The sequence below is a fragment of the Nerophis ophidion genome, linkage group LG09 (genome assembly GCF_033978795.1).
Source record: "Nerophis ophidion isolate RoL-2023_Sa linkage group LG09, RoL_Noph_v1.0, whole genome shotgun sequence".
Classification (NCBI taxonomy): Eukaryota; Metazoa; Chordata; class Actinopteri; order Syngnathiformes; family Syngnathidae; genus Nerophis; species Nerophis ophidion.
In genome coordinates, this window is record NC_084619.1 from 4904266 (window position 1) to 4924621 (window position 20356).

The 20356-nt window shown below is 42.0% G+C and overlaps 1 protein-coding gene across 4 annotated transcripts; it reads left to right on the forward strand.

The window, feature by feature from the left end:
* Window positions 1–332: 332 nt before the first annotated feature.
* Window positions 333–20027, forward strand: si:ch211-198a12.6 (uncharacterized protein LOC563253 homolog). Of its 4 annotated transcripts, XM_061910112.1 has the most exons (4): window positions 9341–9716; window positions 14347–14436; window positions 16817–18296; window positions 18358–20027. In XM_061910112.1, exons 3-4 carry the CDS (start codon window positions 16937–16939, stop codon window positions 18597–18599), a joined length of 1602 nt encoding a protein of 533 aa, XP_061766096.1. In that variant the 5' UTR covers window positions 9341–9716; window positions 14347–14436; window positions 16817–16936; the 3' UTR covers window positions 18600–20027. The 4 variants fall into 4 exon arrangements, with proteins under 4 accessions (XP_061766094.1, XP_061766096.1, XP_061766093.1 ...); XM_061910110.1 differs by lacking the exon at window positions 9341–9716 and adding an exon at window positions 333–509 and having other exon boundaries at window positions 16817–20027; XM_061910109.1 differs by having other exon boundaries at window positions 9342–9716; window positions 16817–20027.
* Window positions 20028–20356: the final 329 nt, after the last annotated feature.

Below are 20356 nucleotides of genomic sequence, written 5' to 3' on the forward strand. Positions count from 1 at the left end.
ATCCCCGTTTAAACAAGAAAATCTCATTTCAGTAGGCCTTTAAAACTAACATCTTTACAAGATGACAACGGACGACGTTTTGTTTACCTTCCACCTCTGACAGGTCGCTCATGATATCATCGTAAAGGCTTCCCTTTTGACACAAACTTGAAAGATTCAGAGGCGCGTCTATGATCTCCATGGTCGGCACCTTTTTTTAAAGCCTGTCTCCGATGCGGCAGAGGGCGCTGTTGGCATCAGTCGCGTGGGGGAAACGACAACACTTTGCCTTCGCTAAAGGCCGCCCGACGTTGGCGCCAGATGAGCAGTGGCGCCACTTAGCAACTGTAGCGACAGACAGACAGGCAGACAGACAGGCAGACAGACAGGCAGACAGACAGACAGACAGACAGGAGACACACACATACGCACAGCCGCTTTCCTTAAAAAAAAAAACAAAAAACTTGGGACTCGTGATACGCTTATCTTCATTTTATCTCCGGCCATCAAAATACTAGAAGAAGATAAAGGTGGGTGCATGACGTATGTGCAATCACGTTTATGTTAAACTGACCGCATCCTATAGAGAAGGGGACTTGTATTGTCAAATGTGCTTGAATGTCGATTTTACAGTTCTAACAAATATACTTGAATGTCGGTATTAGAGTTGTAACAAATATACTTGAATGTCGATATTACAGTTCTAATACACGTAGGCTTTGTCTCAGTTCTGTATTTAGGGGTCTAAATACATTGCCTGACTGGATTTCGTGCTTTTAGTTGTCATCACTTGGTTTCACCATCTGTTGGAGTTGGGGAAATAACCATAACTGTGTAACTTTAACTACATTTTTTGGTGTGGTAGTGAAGTGTTTTGGTGGTGTTGGATACTGGTATTAGCTGCAGTTAGCGCAGGCATCATGGCTACGTAGCCGATGTGCTAACATCAGCAAGGCCGCCATTGAAGAACGGGCTGCCGCAATACATAAGTCTTGGCTGTTGATAGCCTGTCGTTCATGCATTGGTTATGTTTTAATGTTTTTTTCTTATACGGTTCAACTTTGGGGGTTGTTACAAAAACCCAAAAAAAAAAAAAAAGATACTTTCCCGGGCTTTCCCCTTTGCATTCATCGCCTTCGCTTGTTAGTCATTTTTGTCCTACTTCCGGTAGTCATCTTTGTCCTACTTCCGGCTAGCCGACTATTCATTACAACTAGCCCGCTAACGTACCTACCATTACCTTTATGTGTTTTGTTCTTTTGTCATCCCTTGGTGGCACATCATCTGTTTTCTGTTTGAGTCGGGGAAATAGCCATAACTGTAACTTTTAACGCCATGTTTTGGTGTGGTGGTTACTGGTATTAGCTACAGTTAGCTCAGGCATCATGGCTATGTAGCCGATGTGCTAACATTGTTGTAGGCACAATACCAATGTGAGTAATTTGTATAATGCACAGTCTTTTTGCAAATTGCTTCCAGCTATATATTTGAATAATGTGTGGTGCACATTTTGCAAATCAATGGCCGCAAATACATGTTTTTGGTGTCCAAAAATTGTATTAAATACTTCCCATCCATCCATTTTCTGCCGCTTATTCCCTTTTGGGGGCGCTGGCGCCTATCTCAGCTACAATCGGGCGGAAGGCGGGGTACACCCTGGACAAGTCGCCACCTCTTTGCAGGGCCAACACAAATTGACAGACAACATTCACACTAAATTTGCCCTAGTGTGTGAATGTGAGTGAATGTTGTCTGTCTATCTGTGTTGGCCCTGCGATGAGGTGGCGACTTGTCCAGGGTGTACCCCGCCTTCCGCCCGATTGGAGCTGAGATAGGCGCCAGCGCCCCCCGTTACCCCAAAAGGGAATAAGCGGTAGAAAAATGGATGGATGGATTCACACTCACATCCACACACTAGGGCAGGGGTAGGGAACCTATGGCTCTAGAGCCAGATGTGGATTTTTTAATGACTGCACCCGGCTCTCAGATAAATCTTAGCTGACATTGCTTAACACGGTAAGTAATGAATAATTCCACTGGTAATCACAGTGTCAAAAATAACGTTAAAAATATAAAACATTCGCATGCATTTTAATCCTTTCATCCGGTTTCTACCGCACCTGTTCAAGAAGTCGCATTAATGGTAAGAAGTTTTTTATTTATTATTGGTTAGCTTCAGAATAACAATGTTATTAAAAAAGAATAAGAGACTTATTATACTCTAAAAATGTCGGTCTTATTTAAAAATACACACATTTGGTTGTATTCAGTCTTAAAAAAAATATTATATGGCTCTCACGGAAATACTTTTGAAAATATTTGGCTTGTATGGCTCTCTCATCCAAAAAGGTTCCCGACCCCTGCACTAGGGCCAATTTAGTGTTGCCAATCAACCTATCCCCAGGTGCATGTCTTTGGAGGTGGGAGGAAGCCGGAGTGCCCGGATGGAACCCACGCAGTCACGGGGAGAACATGCAAACTCCACACAGAAAGATCCCGAGCCTGGGATTGAACCCAAGACTGTAGGACCTTCGTATTGTGAGGCAGACGCACTAACCCCTCTCCCACCGTGAAGCCTTACTAAATACTTAAGTAAATCTATCCATTTGTAGTCGGGACAATATAACTGAGTATTGCCCTCAAATCAGTCCAACCCTAAGCCTAACCACAATACAGTGTACATCCACGACTAAACAACTGACTAAACTACTACCACAACTTGGCTTACTATTTATAAAAGATAATAATGTAGGGTTAATGACTAAACCATCCACAAAATTTCGTCTTGCGATATGCAAAAAGCTTGCGCCAAATGGAAATGACGTATAATTTGCAAAGTGCGCGAGATTGGTGAAATGCTTACAACATCAGCAATGCCGCCATTGAAGAACAGGCTTCAGTGATCCATAAGTCTTGGCTGTTGATAGTCTATGGTACATGCTACATTGGTTACTATTTAATATGTATGTTGTTTTTTTACACAGTTCAACTTTGGGGGTTGTTACAAAACCAAAAAAAGATACTAGCCCGGGCTTTCCCTTGCATTCATCGCCTTCGTTTGTTAGTCATTTTTGTCCTACTTCCGGCTAGCCCGCTAACGTACCTACCAATAGCTTTATGTGTTGTTTTTTTCCGTGCGTCATTTACATTGCCTGACTGGATTTTGTGCATTTAGTTGTCATCACTTGGTGGCACATAATCCGCCATCTGTGTAACTTAAACTCCCATTTTCGGTGTGGTAGTGAGGTGTTTTGGTGGTGTTGGATACTGGTATTAGCTACAGTTAGCTTAGGCATCATGGCTATGTAGCCGATATGCTAACATCAGCAAGGCCGCCATTGAACAACGGGCTGCCGCGATACATAAGTCTTGGCTGTTGATAGCCTATGGCAGTAGTTCTCTACCTTTTTTGAGTGTGAACATTTTTTTAATTCAAGTACCCCCTAATCAGAGCAAAGCATTTTTGGTTGAAAAAAAAAGAGATAAAGAAGTAAAATACAGCACTATGTCATCAGTTTCTGATTTATTAAATTGTATAACAGTGCAAAATATTGCTCATTTGTAGTGGTCTTTGTTGAACTATTTGAAAAAAAATAACTAAAAACTTGTTGAAAAATAAACAAGCGATTCAATTATTAATTAAAGCTGCAAGTAGCGATTGGCCGGACCGAGTATATATGGAAGTGGCTGAGGAAAGGGAAGTCTGGGCTTCCCAGATATAAGTTTTCTTCCTAAGGGGCGCTAGAGCGCAATTTTTAGTTTTGGGGTTAGGTTTTTTGATTAAATTGCAATGTTTGCCAGTCCTGATGTGTGTGTCAAAATTTGTGAGTTTTGAAGCATGTTAAGAGCGTCATATTACAACTCAAAGCTGAGGAATAATAATAAAGAAAGAATAAAACGCTAGAAATTCAATACGGTCCCTAATAAAGATTTCTACACATAGAAGTAATCATCAACTTAAAGTGCCCTCTTTGGGGATTGTAATAGAGATCCATCTGGATTCATCAACTTAAAGGCCTACTGAAATTAGATTTTTTTATTTAAACAGGGATAGCAGGTCCATTCTATGTGTCATACTTGATCATTTCGCGATAGTGCCATATTTTTGCTGAAAGGATTTAGGAGAGAACATCGACGATAAAGTTCCCAACTTTTTGTCGCTAATAGAAAAGCCCTGCCTGTACTGGATGTATGTGCGCGTGACGTCATTGGTTGCAGGGCTCCACACATTTTCACATTGTTTTTAACGGGAGCCACCAACAGTAAGAGCAATTCGGACAGAGAAAGCGACAATTTCCCCATTAATTTGAGCGAGGATGAAAGATTTGTGAATTAGGATATTGATAGTGAATGGATAGAAAGAAGAAGAAAAAAGCGAGTGCTCTGGGCGACGGCAGTGTGAGGGTTTCAGATGTAATTAGACACATTTACTAGGGTAATTCTGGAAGATCTCTTATCTGCTTATGGTTTTAATAGTGTTTTAGTGAGATTTTAAAGATTGTAAAGACATACCTCGAGTTCGGATGGCTGCGGTGAACACAAAGTGTCTCAGAGAGAAGCCAAGGAGCCAAGCTCACTGCTGCCGCTGCTGCAGGACAACAAATATTGCAATGATTTCTCCGGTAAGATATACATCACAATTTCCCCATCCAAAAATATGCTGGTTGACGTAGAGAAAACATGTTCGCTTCACAACAAACAAAGAAACATCGGCTGTGTCTCGGTGCTAAAGACAGCTGCAATACACCGCTTTCCACCAACAGCATTGTTTTTTTATAGTCTCCATTATTAAATGAACAAACTGCAAAAGTTTCAGCTACACAGATGTCCAAAATACTGTGTAATTATGCGGTTAAAGCAGACTACTTTTAGCCGCAAGTGGTGCAGCTGCTAATATCTCCTGACAGTCCGTGATGTCACGCGTACGCGTCATCATTCCGTGACGTTTTCAAAAAGAAACTTGCGGGAAATTTAAATTTAGTAAACTAAAGCGGCCGTATTGGCATGTGTTGCAATGTTAATATTTCATCATTGATATATAAACTATCAGACTGCGTGGTCGCTAGTAGTGGCTTTCAGTAGGACTTTAATTCTAAAAATTTCTTCACAAAAAAAGACCTCTTTAACATCAATATTTATGGAACATGTTCACAAAAAATTGAGCTGTCAACACTGAATATTGCATTGTTGCATTTCTTTTCACAGTGTATGAACTTACATTCATATTTTGTTAAAGTATCTTTCAATAAATATATAAAGAATTTTTAAATTGTTGCTATTTTCAGAATATTAAAAAAAAATCTCACGTAGCCCTTGGCATACCTTCACAGGCATGTGATTTTTCCGTCTAAAGTCGGAATTCCGTCTTTTTTTAATCTCGGGGGGGGAAAAAAAGTAAAATGTAAACGATGTCGGTTCTCGACAGAAGGGACGCTTTCACTCAAATAAAAATAATTTTTATTTGAGTGTTTGTATATGCAAATCTTTCGTTTTTATTTGTTAAAGTTTTTGTTCTTATTTTTTACAACGAAAGACACGTTTGCTGGGACCGTCCTGTCCGGTTTTGGTGACGTCATGTTAATCAACTTCCGGTTGTCGTTGCTACAGTATCGATCGATCACGCTGTCTCGAGCTCACAGGTCTACTGCGTCATGTAGCTTTAATGTCACAATTATGTGGTTATACTCGCTCGTATTGGGGTATGTCGTTATTTATCGGAGAAAGACGTTAATGTATTGTTTTAGGGCAGGGGTAGGGAACCTATGGCTCTAGAGCCAGATGTGGCTCTTTTGATGACTGCATCTGGCTCTCGGATAAATCTGAGCTAACACTGCTTAACACAATAAGTAATGACTAATTCCACTTGTAATCATAGTGTTAAAAATAACGTTCAAAATATTAAACATGCTCATGCATTTGAATCCATCCATCCTTTTTCTACCGCACTTTATTTATTATTATTTTTTTTAGGGCTTGCCCTCCTGGAGGTTCTTCAGACCACCAAGCACAGACATGAAAGCCTGTTTCGGGGTTATGATATTTTTTTTATTTTTCAATAAGTCTCAGTTGCTTTCTAGCAATTGTCTTTTTCTCTTTCGTTCTCGCTCGCACTCTGGCTCCAGCTCCAACCCTATCTCTCCTCCTGGCTGCTGCTTATAACAGAGCGACAGGTGATTAGATAACAAGGCCCGGGTGGGTTGTCTACGCAACGGTCGCTGATTTCGAGGCCGCTCCTGGCACACCCCGCTTCGCTGCAGGCCCGCAGGCCACGCCCCCTCCACAGCTAGCTTCAGAATATCAATGTTATTACAAAGAATAAGAGATCTATTATACTCTAGAAATGTTGGTCTTACTTAAAAATGCACGCGTTTAGGTGTGTTCACTGTTGAAAAAAAATGTATATGGCTCTTACGGAAATACATTTTAAAATATTCGGATTCTTGGCTCTCTCAGCCAAAAAGGTTCCCGACCCCTGTTTTAGGTTTAGCATTTAAGCTAGCTAGTGCTGGCGAGCTTCTCCGGTTCGTCAGTTTAGATTTAGACAACTTTTATTGATATATAATGAGAATTGTTCTGTGTTATCAATCACGTTTTTACAAAAATGTTACCGTCTATTATTATCATTTTTATTGTTTCATCTTTAGTGAAGACTCTTGCTTTTGAAACCGTTTACTTTGAAAGTTTCACTTCCCTTTTTATGCGCGTTGATGTTAACTTCCCTACCACTTTAAAATATTTGAGGCAATATTGACTTCTACATTTCTGTCTTTTTAAAAGAAGTGAACTGAAGTAATGTGGTAATGCTGTAAATAAACTGTAGATGATAACACTGATCAATGTGACACCTGTGGATGTGAAATTAACACAGGATGTAAATATTAGTGACTAAATACTGTTGGGACTGAACCATATACAGTCATTCATTAGGATAATTGGGGTATTTATGTTCTATTAATGATGTTTTTAAATACTAAAATATTTTCTTCAATTGGTGCTGTCTTTGTTGATTTTAGCATGTTAAATTAGTGACAAACCAGGAGCGTCCCCCAGACCCCCGGAAATTTTTTCAGTCTTTTTAATTGTGGTCAAATCACATGTCCCCCATTTGTGAACCACTGGCCTATGGTACATGCTACATGCACCTTCACGTCTAGTAGCGTATTTTTGTTTATTTTTTAATATGTTTTTTTTTTTTTGCACGGTTCAACTTTGGGGGTTGTTACAAAAAAACAAAAAAAAAGATACTTTCCCGGGCTTTCCTCCTTGCATTCATCGCCTTCGCTTGTTAGTCATCTTTGTTCTACTTCCGGCTAGCCAACTATTCATTACAACAGTGGTTCTCAAGTGGGGGTACACTTATTCCTTATTCCTGGGGGTACTTAAAGGTATGCCAAGGGGTACGTGAGATTTTTAAAAAATATTCTAAAAATAGCAACGATTCAAAAATCCTTTATAAATATATTTATTGAAAAATAGCCACAATTCAAAAATCCTTTATAAATACATTTATTGAATAATACTTCAAAAAAATATGAATGTAAGTTCATAAACTAAAATATTGATGGTAAAGATTTCTTTTTTTGTGAAGGAATGTTTAGAATTAACTTCATGAATCCAGATGGATCTCTATTACAATCCCCGAAGAGGGCACTTTAAGTTGATGGTTACTTTCATGTGTAGAAATCTTTATTTATAATTGAATAATTATTTTTCAACTAGTTTTTAGGTAATTTTATATCTTTTTCTCCAAATAGTTCAAGAAAGACCACTACAAATGAGCAATATTTTGCACTGTTATACAATTCAATGAATCAGAAACTGATGACATAGTGCTGTATTTTACTTCATCTCTTTTTTTTTTCAACCAAAAATGCTTTGCTCTGATTAGGGGGTACTTGCATTAAAAAAAAATTCACAGTGGAAGAGGGGTTAGTGCGTCTGCCTCACAATACAAAGGTCCTGCAGTCCTGGGTTCAATCCCAGCCTCGGGATCTTTCTGTGTGGAGTTTGCATGTTCTCCCCGTGAATGCGTGGGTTCCCTCTGGGTACTCTGGCTTCCTCCCACTTCCAAAGACATGCACCTGGGGATAGGTTGGATTGATTGATTGATTGATACTTTTATTAGTAGATTGCACAGTTCAGTACATATTCCGTACAATTGACCACTAAATGGTAACACCCGAATAAGTTTTTCAACTTGTTTAAGTCGGGGTCCACGTTAATCAATTCATGGCACAAATATAGCATAATACAGTCATCACACAGGTTTATCATCATAGTATGTACATTTAATTATTTTCAATCCGGGGGGTGGGATGGGGAGCTTTGGTTGATATCAGTACTTCAGTCATCAACAATTGCATCAACAGAGAAATGTGGACATTGAAACAGTGTAGGTCTTATTTAGTAGGATATGTACAGCCAGCAGAGAACATAGTGAGTTCACATAGCATAAGAACAAGTATATACATTAGAAGTACATTTGATTATTTACATTAAGTTGTTTGTAATCCGGGGAGATGGGATGTGAATGGAGGAGGGTATTAGTAAAGTGTTGAAATTGCCTGGAGGTGTTTTTTTAGAGCGGTTTTGAAGGAATATAGAGATACACTTTCTTTGATTTGAGGTTGATTGGCAATACTAAATGGTCCCTAGTGTGTGAGTGTGAATGTTGTCTGTCTATCTGTGTTGGCCATGCGATGGGATTGCGACTTGTCCAGGGTGTACGCCGCCTTCCGCCCGATTGTAGCTGAGATAGGCGCCAGCGCTCCGACCCCAAAAGGGAATTAGCTGTAGTAAATGGATGGATGAAAAAAGGTTTAGAACCACTGCATTACATCTAGCCCGGGCTTTCCTCCATGCATTCATTGCCTTCGCTTGTTAGTCATCTTTGTCCTACTTCCGGCTAGCCAACTATTCATTACAACATCCATCCATTTTCTACTGCTTATTCCCTTTTGGGGTCGCTGGCGCCTATCTCAACTGCAATTGGGCAGAAGGCGGGGTACACCCTGGACAAGTCGCTACCTCATCGCAGGGCCAACACAGATAGACAGACAACATTCACACACTAGGGCCAATTTAGTGTTGCCAATCAACCTATCCCCAGGTGCATGTCTTTGGAAGTGGGAGGAAGCCGGAGTACCCGGAGGGAACCCACGCATTCACGGGGGGAACATGCAAAGTGGTTACCATGAATTGATTAACGTGGACCCCGACTTAAACAAGTTGAAAAACGTATTTCGGGTGTTACTATTTAGTGGTCAATTGTACGGAATATGTACTGAACTGTGCAATTTACTAATAAAAGTATCATCGCCTTCGCTAGTTAGTCATCTTTGTCCTACTTCCGTTAGTCATCATTGTCCTACTTCCGCCTAGCCAACTATTCATTACAACTAGCCCGCTAACGTACCTAACATTAGCTTAATGTTTTTTGTTTTTTTCCCGTGCGTCATTTTGTCGATATTTAATGTGAACACCGCCGTGTTTGTCACCCGCACGCGGGCTGTTATTATTTCGGCCCTGGCTGGGGGTTTAAGTGCGGCTGGCAGGGCGGAAGCTATGTTGGCTTACGTTAGCTCGCGGCAGCCATCTTAGTCCCGAGCTAGCTGGGATGTGCTGCTGCGGCACACGCGACAAGATGGCCTGTTAATACGCGCACGGAGGAATTTCCGCGTCGAGTCTTCGTCCCTCCGAATCTCATTTAAACACACGAGAAAGGAGGTTTTCACTGCGTGAGTATATATATCTCCTTCGGCTCAATTCGCCTACTCGGGTGTTGGCTACGGAGCTAGTTAGCCCGCTACACGACGAGCACATTAGCGGCTAACAATGCTGTTGTGGCGCCGGCTAACTAGCGGCTATCGCGGCTGTTTGTAGCCGTTCTGGGGAGGCTAGTGGACACAAAGTTCGGCGTTTAGTCACAACACGTCGACTTTTATATGTATTTACTTAACATGCATACGGTTTTGGGTGGTGAACAAAGACCTGCGCAGATAAAGAACAGTTTAAGGGCTTGGGGCCTTTGGCTCGCGGATTAAACTACCCCAAAGCCTGATGGCCATTTGGGCTACTTTAGTGCTGTTTAGCTCCATTTGGGTGCTAACTTAGCCTGCTAATTGGCACCTAGCCTGGATATTGGCTCTGCTAGACCTTCTCGTAGGGGGTGTTTTTACTATTATACAAAAAGTTACAATTAGGCGGACATCTGTCAATCTGCCTTTTGTGACGTCAATTTAAATGTGTTCCCTTTAATCGTGTTTATAGCCACTTTTATAGGTGTTGAGGCAGGAAACTATCTCGGTTACTTTATACCGGCTGTGCTAAGAAGAGCAACAAAGCTAGAGCCAATCCCAGAAGGTGGGGTGCACTCTATAGATTCCATCCATCCATTTTCTACTGCTTATTCCCTTTGGGGACGCGGGGGGCGCTGGTGCCTATCACAGCTACAATCGGGCGGAAGGCGGTGTACACCCTGGACAAGTCGCCAACACATATAGACAGACAACATTCACACACTAGGGACAATTTAGTGTTCCCAATCAACCTATCAGCAGGTGCATGTCTTTGGAAGTGGGAGGAAGCCAGAGTACCCGGAGGAAACCCATGCATTCACGCGGAGAACATGCAAACTCAACACAGAAAGATCCCGAGCCCCGGATTGAACCCCAGACTACTCAGGACCTTTGTATTGTGAGGCAGATTCACTAACCCCTCTTCCACCCAATCCACTTTATTTATACAGCACATTTAAACAACAGGGCAGCACAGTGGAACAGGGGTTAGTGCATCTGCCTCACAATACGAAGGTCCTGAGTAGTCAGGTTCTTTCTGTGTGGAGTTTGCATGTTCTCCCTGTGAATGCGTGGGTTCCCTCCGGGCTACTCCGGCTTCCTCCCACCTCCAAAAAACATGCACCTGTTGATTGGCAACACTAAATTGGCCCAAGTGTGTGAATGTCGTCTGTCTGTGTTGGCCCTGTGATGAGGTGGCGACTTGCCCAGGGTCTACCCCGCCTTCCGCCCGTTTGTCGCTGAGATAGGCACCAGCACCCCCCGCGACACCAAAGGGAATAAGCGGTAGAAAATGGACTTATGGATAGACCTTTTCTTAGGAGGGTTTTTTTTTTACAATTATACAAAAAGTTACATTTAGGTGGACATTTGTCAATCTGACTTTTGTGACAACTATTTAAAAGTGTTTCCTTTAATTCTGTTTATATCCACTTATATAGTTGTTGAGGCAGGAAACTATCTCTGGTACTTTATACCGGCTGTGTTAAGAAGAGCAACAAAGCTAGAGCCAATCCCAGAAGGTGGGGTGCACTCTATAGATTGCTAGCCAGTCAATCGCAGGCCACATATATGGGTACACATAGGGCTGGGCGATATGGCCTTTTTTAATATTGCAATATCGCGGTTATATACATCTCAGTATTTTGCCTTAGCCTTGAATGAACACTTGATGCAAATTAAAGTTAAAGTACCAATGATTGTCACACACACAAGTTGTAGTGAAATTTGTCCTCTGCATTTGACCCATCCCCTTGATCATCCCCTGGGAAGTGAGGAGAGTAGTGGGCAGCAGCGGGGCCGCGCCCGGGAATCATTCATGGTGATTCAACCCCCAATTCCAACCCTTGATGCCGAGTGCTAAGCAGGGAGGCAATGGGTCCCATTTTTTATATAGTCTTTGGTATGACTCGGCCGGGGTTTGAACTCCCAACCTACTAATCTCAGGGCGGACACTCTAACCACTAGGCCACTGTGTCTACATCAAAACATTCTTTTTCATTTTGCATTTTAAACTTTCATGCAGAGAAGGAAATCACAACTAAGTCAATTTACCAAAACTATTTATTAAAGTAATTAGCAGATGGGTTTTCAAACGATGCTACATATTAGCAGTAATGCTACTTCTGGTAGCAACGCTTGTGCCCCACACTTGACAAATTACAGTTGTCTATTGGACATATTCCCGCTTGAAGCCGAACCACCGCCAGACGATGCTGTTTTTCTTGAGAATTATTCCTTCATTTGTTACCATATCCACACCTTCTTTCTCTTGTATTATACCTCGCAACACTTCGCTATCATCACAGCTAATGTTAGCCACGCTGCTACCTCTTTGCTGGGCGAGGCCGTATTTGTATGTGACATATGACATGACAGTATGTGATGTGTGTAAGAATGTGCGCTCGGTGTCTGTGAGAAGGACACACAAGAAGGACTGGGAAGAGCCTGTAGTGTAATGCCCGCAGCTAAAAGCAACTGCGTGAGAACATATACTCAAATATTACGATATAGTCATTTTCTATATCGCTCAGCCCTAGTGCACACTTATTTTTCTGGGCTGTATTCAATCCACTTTATTTATGAAGCACAATTAAACAACAGGGCAGCACATTGGTAGAAGGGTTACTGCGTCTGCCTCACAATACAAATGTCCTGAGTACTCCTGGGTTCAATCCTGGGCTCGGGATCTTTGTGTGAAGGGAATTATATTTATATAGCGCTTTTCTCTAGTGACTCAAAGCGCTTTACATAGTGAAACCCAATATCCAAGTAACATTTAAGCCAGTATAGGTGGCACTGGGACCAGGTGGGTAAAGTGTCTTGCCCAAGGACACAAGGGTAGTGACTAAGATGGCGGAGGCGGGAATCGAACCTGGAACCCTCAAGTTGCTGGCACGGCCGCTCTACCAACTAAGCTATGCCGCCGGAGTTTGCATGTTATCCCCGTGACTTTGTGGGTTCCCTTCGGGTACTCTGGCTTCCTCCCACCTCCAAAAAACATGCACCTGGGGATAGGTTGATTGGCAACACTTAATTGCCCCAAGTGTGTGAATGTGAGTGTGAATGTTGTGTGTCTATCTGTGTTGGCCCTGTGATGAGGTGGCGATTTGTCCAGGGCGTACACCGCCTTCCGCCCTATTGTAGCTGAGATAGGCACCAGCGCCCCCCGCCACCCCGAAGGGAATGAGCGGTAGTAAATTGATGGATGGAATTACTATCCTTAGCTCCACCAATGACTGAATAAAACCAAAATTGATTTTAAAGGGTAAAACCTATTAAAACAATAAATAGAAATACACATTTTAAAACACGGAGAACCACGAATACAGTACTGAGACAAAGCCTACCATGAATTGATTAACGTGGACCCCGACTTAAACAAGTTGAAAAACTTATTCGGGTGTTACCATTTAGTGGTCAGTTGTACGGAATAAGTACTGTACTGTACAATCTACTAATACAAGTTACAATCAATCAAAAAACCACACAACTCACGTAGTGTAAATAGAATAGAAAGTACTTAATTGATTCCTGGGGGAAATTCAGCACCACAGTTCGCTCACAATAGACAATAAACACTTAGGTATTTTTTACATGTGACTATTACAAATGCAGTGTGAATAATATAAATAGTCTATTATACATCAATATTCACATGTGAATAACAAATAGCCAATTATACAGCATTATTTACATGTGACTAATATATGTTATACCTTTACAGTACATGTACAGTCAAAAAGGAACATATGCGTTATTCAGTCTGATGGCTGTCGGTATGAAGGACTTCCTGCGTCGTTCCGTGTTGCATTTTGGGAGTTCGGAAGTAAAAGCCAGAGAATAAAAGTGTGTCTGAAGACGAAACTTAAAACACTCCACTGTGGGAGCAGTTGGAACATGGAGGGACAGAGTGTTCCAGAGCTCAAGGCCGACCACAGAGAAGGCCCTGTCTCCTGGTTTTAAGTCTCGTCTTGGGCGCCACGAGCTGGAGCTGCCTCTCGGAGCGCGCGCAGGAGCGTAAATTTGGATGTGGTCCGAGTTATAATGAGGTGCCAGTTCATGCAAAGCTTTAAAGCCAAACAGCAACATTTTAAAATCAATTTTAGAAATTAACAGGGAGCCAGAGAAATGTCTAAATAATTTGGGTTATATGCTATATGAGTAAGATACTATTTTTAAAATCTGTTATCATAATTCCATGTGGAAATGAGCCAGTGTGGGGGGGGGGAAAGCAAGGGTGTGTCCTGTAACGTCCCTCCCAAATTGCTGAAGGTGCTGAGAAAAGAAGCATTTTAATGGGCCATTTCCTCTGAAGATATATGTTGGCACAAAGGAATAGATCCTCCTTGCAGCAGGACCAAATGGTGCTTTGGACAGCGGTGGACAAGTGACAGTTTAAATGTTGTGTTTAGAACTAGCTCATGCTATGCAAAACACTTTGGGTATCATTCCAGGTATAGTAAACCGCTTTATAAAAACAGGCTATTTACTTTTGCACCCCATGAATTAATGTGGTAGTCAGTTAAATGTCCTATTTTTATGTTATTTCAATTGTTATCTTTGCACACAGATTGCTGAGTGTTCCTCTGGTTGGCACAGCCACAGATCAGCCATCACTCTTCATTCACTAGCAAGCCATCACCAAGAATACACTTAAAAGGCAAGTATGCACATTGTGTGTGGAAGCAGGGCTGAGCAATATGGCCACAAAAAGGATCACAAATAATTTTTTCATATCTGATCTCGATTAATATCACAATTATTTTTGTTTAAATTAAAGTCGGATTGTCTCGTGCAGGATAATAGCGAGTACATTTGCATCCCTACTTCTTACTATTGCAGTATCTTGTAACAGGCATTTCCGCCATGTTGCTCAAGGTAATATATGCGCACAGCTGACAACCGTCATTTTGTTCATAGCTATATTTGTGCTTATTAGAGGCGCAACGGTCCGTACCTCAGTTTTAGGGTCAGTTTTGCTTCTTTTTCGTGTAATTTGGGGAAGTAAAGACAACTTTTTTTCCCTTTTTAAGTTATTTTATTTTGCTTGTCATCAAAAAGTGCAGTCTGCAGTAAACAAGGTATCAGTGGTGTACTGAATACTGCAAGATTTTACTTCAAGTTAACATTTACTAGACACTTAAATGGTGAATTATTTGTATTCTTTAATTGCTTGTATACAATATTGAGTGTATACAATATTGCTTCTCAGCGGTGCTTTGGCAAGCGGTGACCCATATTGTACAGCTTTTTTTTTTTTTTTTAACTCAAATATTGTAGTATATATTGAATACAAATACATTAAAGTGCAGTTTGAATTTGAGGAACTGTAAAATGTTTACCAACACATAAAACAAGTTTAATGATTATTTCAGGAACAAAATGTTTTTTTATCCACAAATTAAAAAATGATTTGAGCACAAAGTGTCTCTATGCACTTTTTTAGTACACGTTATATCTGGGGAGTTGAATCTTTGCAGACACGTGTTTAGAAATAAAAATGCTTTTTTCTGATTAAATTAGTGGGTGTGTTTATTCTCCCAGTCGAGACTAATAAACACTCCTGTGAGTGCCTGCAAGTCCGCATTCAGGGTAGGATTACTGGTGCGCATCAGCAGATTGTGAAACTAAAGCCGCTGCTCCTTCTAAATGTTGTTTCAACTTCTATGGTAGTTGTAGTCCCACATCTTTATTTTGTTATTCTGGTCTGGACTTTAGAACTGTGTAAGGGGAAGAGACACAACGCTGGTTGAACATTAAGTATGGCGTGACAAGCCTGATTTTCAAGCTGTGAAACGGGCTGTCGCGCACACACGGGACACAAACCCTTTCACAAAAACACACGCAAACGTACACACCTTCACAAACACTCACAGGATCACAGTCAATAAAGATGCATTGTTCCGTGCAGGATTATAACCAAGCATTGTTGCTTTACCACTGCACTAACTTCTGACAGACAGTTCCGCCGTGTTTGATAGATATGTTCACAGCTGATCATTGTGTTCAATCCCCCCCCCACACACACACACACACACACACACACAGTGTATGCCGCATTGTTTACACGATTTGAATCCCTGAATAAATTACTTTGTCTATAAGTGACAAATCATTTATTTGTTGAATCAACGATACTGAAATTCCATGACAGAGTGAATTTGCAAACAGCTAAAATTATACATAAAGCAAACTATTACTTGGTACCTAGGAGTATACAAAAATTATTCTCAACAAAAGAGGATAAATATATATAGTCTTAGAGAAAAATTAAATTTAAAACGTGTATTCACGTAAAACTTTTAAGACCTTCAGTATATCTGTATGTTGAATTGAATTATGGAATGGATTAAGCAAATAAATCAAACAATGCAGTAATATGATCCACTTCAAGAAACTCTTCAAACTTAAGTGTTTACAAAGTACAAAGAACTATGCTAAAAATTCTGAATTTATTTCATCCATCCATTCTTTCATTCTCAAAATAATCTTTCTTATCTCATCATATGAAATATGACTTACTTCACCAAATATTCATATATTTTTAATGTGATTAAGTATATTGTGAATAAATTGAGAACAGGAAGTGAACAAAAGTTTTAGCAACGGTTATGTAAAAGAAAAGGGGTAGGATTAAATAAGCTCGGCTTTTTCCTACTCTTTCGAATATGTTGAAAAGTGAAACTGAAAATTGTGATGTATCATGTTTGCTTGCATGTTTGAAATAAACTCCAACTCAACTCATATTTTACAGAGCAATCAATATAATTGATAAGGTATTCTGTTAGATGTGTAAAATGAATCATGCAAACTAAACTGAGGGTTTGTTTAGTCAGCCTCAGCTGTTCACCAATGGGAAGTTTATTTTGCTAACATTAGCTTTGTACTTGCTTTAGCAAGTTTTGCATAAATGCGATTCAGTAGGCTTTGGAAGTGCTTCTTGTCCACGCTTCCAACGATCACTAAATAAGTGAACTTGCAGTTCGCTTAGCGCCCTGATGAATCACCATTGTGGTTGACCTTTGACACTTCTGTTGCAGGTCTGCGTACTGACAAAAGCGCCGCTGCTGTACCCACCCAAAGCGAGACGTATACCCCGATTCTTAGTTGAGTACTCGTCCGGCAAGAAAACGGAGGTCGTGGGGCTGGAGTGTGTTCTCATGGCGGAGTCAGAGACTGAGTGTGACACACCCGGCCTTGACACGCTGGGGTCGGAGTGTGTCATAGCCCACAGCCATGTCGACCTTCACTACGGTGCCGAGACAGAGATCATGACGGAAGAAAAGCGCGGCTTGGAGTTAGAGATTCATGACGGTGAGCTCAAGATCCAGGGGCTTGGCGGCGATCTTGGCGCCGTAGCGTGCGTGGACGCAATCGTAGAGACGGACCACGATTACATCAAGGTGGAACACGGCGAGATCCACTGTTTTGCCGAAGCTGAGATCAAGACAAGTGGTGAGCCGTTGCTGGCGGAAGTGCTTCTCAAGACGGAAAACGAGCATGTGGTGAAAGTGGAGTCTGACCATGGCGGGGAGTTGACTGTGGAGTCCGAGAATGGCGTCATCATTCACGAAGCCCACGGCCTGCAGTGCAACGAGTGTGGAGAGATCTTCGGCAGCATAGCGGACCTTCATCAACACTTTGAGATCCACAAGGACCTCAACCCATACATCTGCATCCACTGTGGCGAGAGCTTTGCGGTGGAGGCCAGTCTCAAGCAGCACATGAAGATTCATATGAAAGAGAAGCCCTACGTCCCACCGGGTGTGGAAATAATGGGTAAAGACGTCATCGATGCCTTCAGCCTCAAGTCCCATCAGATGATTCACCTGCCGGACAAGCCTCACAGGTGCTCCGAGTGCGGCAAGAGTTTTGCGGCTGCAATCACTCTAAGAGAACACATGAAGATGCATTCAGAGGACAAACCTTACAAGTGCACCCAGTGTAGGAAGAGCTTTGTCCGCAGAAGGCACCTGAAGAAGCACCAAGAAGTCCACGCCCGAGAGAAGCCATACACCTGCGGCCAGTGCGGCAAGGGTTTTGCCACCACCTCCAACCTGAAGCAGCACCAGAAGACCCACGCTGTCGTCGTGCTCGGCGACAAGCCCCATCGGTGTTTGCAGTGCGGGAAGTGCTTTGCGGCGGCCGCCACTTTGCGGGAGCACCAGAGGATCCACTCGGGTGAGAAGCCGTACAAGTGCAACATGTGCAGGAAGAGCTTTGTCCGCAAGCGCCACCTGAAGAAGCACCAACAAGTCCACGCTGGAGGGAAGCCCTACACATGCAGACATTGCAACAAGGGCTTCAACCACTCCTCGTCTCTTTCACGCCATCACAAGACCCACATGCAAGCCCCCGTCGTCTTCTCCCCACCGCAGCCCGGGAAGCCCATCACATTTGGCACCCCCCCAAAGCAGAGGGTCCACCTGCAAGGAGAAAAGCCCTACATGTGTCATCACTGCGATAAGGGCTTCAATCATTCCTCCTCCTTGTCCCGCCACCAAAGAGTCCACTCCGAGGGTAAGGGTTACACCTGCGGCCACTGTGGCAAAACCTTCAACCACTCATCGTCTCTTGCCAGGCACCAGAGAGTCCACTTGGAGAACAAGCAGCAGCAGCAGCAACAACAACAACAGCAGCCGCAGTCGCCACCCCCTCAAGTCGTGGATCAGTACAGCCCCATCCCCACGCCGAAGGTCTTCCCCAACAACGCCTTTCCCAAACAACACCTCCTCTCCCCCGAGAAGCCCTACAGGTGCACTCAGTGTGGGAAAGGTTTCAACCATTCTTCCTCCCTCTCCAGACACCACAGGATCCATTTAGACCAGTGAGTGTCCTCTCAGCACGCCAGCGTTGGCATCGCTGTCTAATTACCCGATCTTGCCCGCAACCACAAGAAAATTCTGGCCAACTTCTCCATATCGACCTGCGTGGTCGTGTCAAACTGATTACATTGAATCGGGGCAATATGTTTGGAAAGGGGGTGCAGTAACCCTCATTCTTGTCTTGTTTGAGGTCCTGCTTCACGCAACACGGGAAATCCATTTTGAACACTTTTAAAAGGAACAGTGTGATTTACCTTCATGAGGCGGGCAGAATGTTACCGATCTTTTGGATAGGCTTTGTGAGCACAAGTTTTTCGACTTGGTTCAAGGCTGTGGATAAACAATTGGAAATAGTCGTCTTTTTTCACCCTTGTTAACCTGTGTGAAGCAAATCCACTGTAAATAACGTCCTGATTTCTTTTATATATGTATAGCTGTCTAGTGTGCTGTTCCTAAAAGATGACATTTTGCAGAGCAACACCCACTTTTGTCTCCCTTTTTTTTTTTTTTTTTAGTTATGACATGACTTGACAGCGATAAGTGTTGTAGGTGTCTTCAAGCAGCAGCAGCAGCAGCTGTTGAATTTACCATCTTGTATATTTAAGAGGTCATTTTCCCTGTATGTGTACAGACTATACAGTACAGAGCAATACTGGCGGACATCTTTACTCTGACATGCCGTTCAACCGTCAGACCTAAAATAAAAAAAATCTGGTTAGCATATTACAACAGCTGTCTTTTTATTTCCTCCCCCGCCCATTTTCTTGGAGACTAATTAAATCTAACCTGTTGATAGACTAGATAGTGTTCATGTTGACTATCACAATTTGAACTAAAGGCTTGTGCATACTGAAAAAAAACGACTTTTTCAAGAGTTGGGTCTGCGCTCTACTCGTCTGTATGATATCTTTTACAAACTGATGTATTTTTTTAGATATGGCTTGGGTTATATGAAAGGGAGCAAATAAATCATTTTAATGGGAGTGGACATGGCAAGCAATATTTTCCCCCATTTTGAGTTTTTTTTTTTTATGTTTTCCTTCAATCTGTAGCATAGTTTCCCCTCCTTGTGTTAGATAGGTGCCTTACTGCATGCTATGTGGAAATGTATGCTCAGCTGTTATTTGAAGAAGAAAAAAAAGATTTCAGAATTATCTTATTTTAAACTTAGTTCTTGTTCATACCCATTTTATTTTGGTCACTGACACCTTATTTTTTTTGTTATTTGCTTTCATGTATACTACCATGTGTTATCACTGTATATTCTTTATTTTTTCCTCCCTCTGCTCTTTGTAAATGGTCTAACTGATGAGAGAACAAGTGTAAACGGTCTATATAGGATTCACTTGAGGGCAAACTCTTGTGTAACAACTTTACTCTTTTTCCGAGTGGCACGTATATGGCTTAATAAAGGTTGTTGACTCTCTTTTGGGTTTATTTTTGGTGTTTTTTATTCGCGTTTTAAACATCTTTTTTTAAAAAAAAAAAGCATTTCCAACGATTTAGCGGTCCTCCACCAGGGGTCGCTGTTGACCAGTGCAAAGGGAAGTAGCTCCTCCCCCTTCCCGCTGAAAAGAACGCCTAACTTTCAAACACTATGAGGTTATTAGGTTCTTTCGGGAATGTTTAAGGAAATTCCCTGACATTTCCCACACTCTTGGTTGGTTTACATTCCTTTTCGGTAGCTTTCTGCAAGGCCGAACTCTCGCAGCCTTCCAGGTTTTTTATCGGCTGTCTGGGTCTACGAGTCTGCTT

Excerpts from the sequence above, each read along its gene's own strand:
- si:ch211-198a12.6 (XM_061910110.1), top strand. The coding sequence starts at position 16,937 with ATGGCGGAGTCAGAGACTGAGTGTGACACACCCGGCCTTGACACGCTG.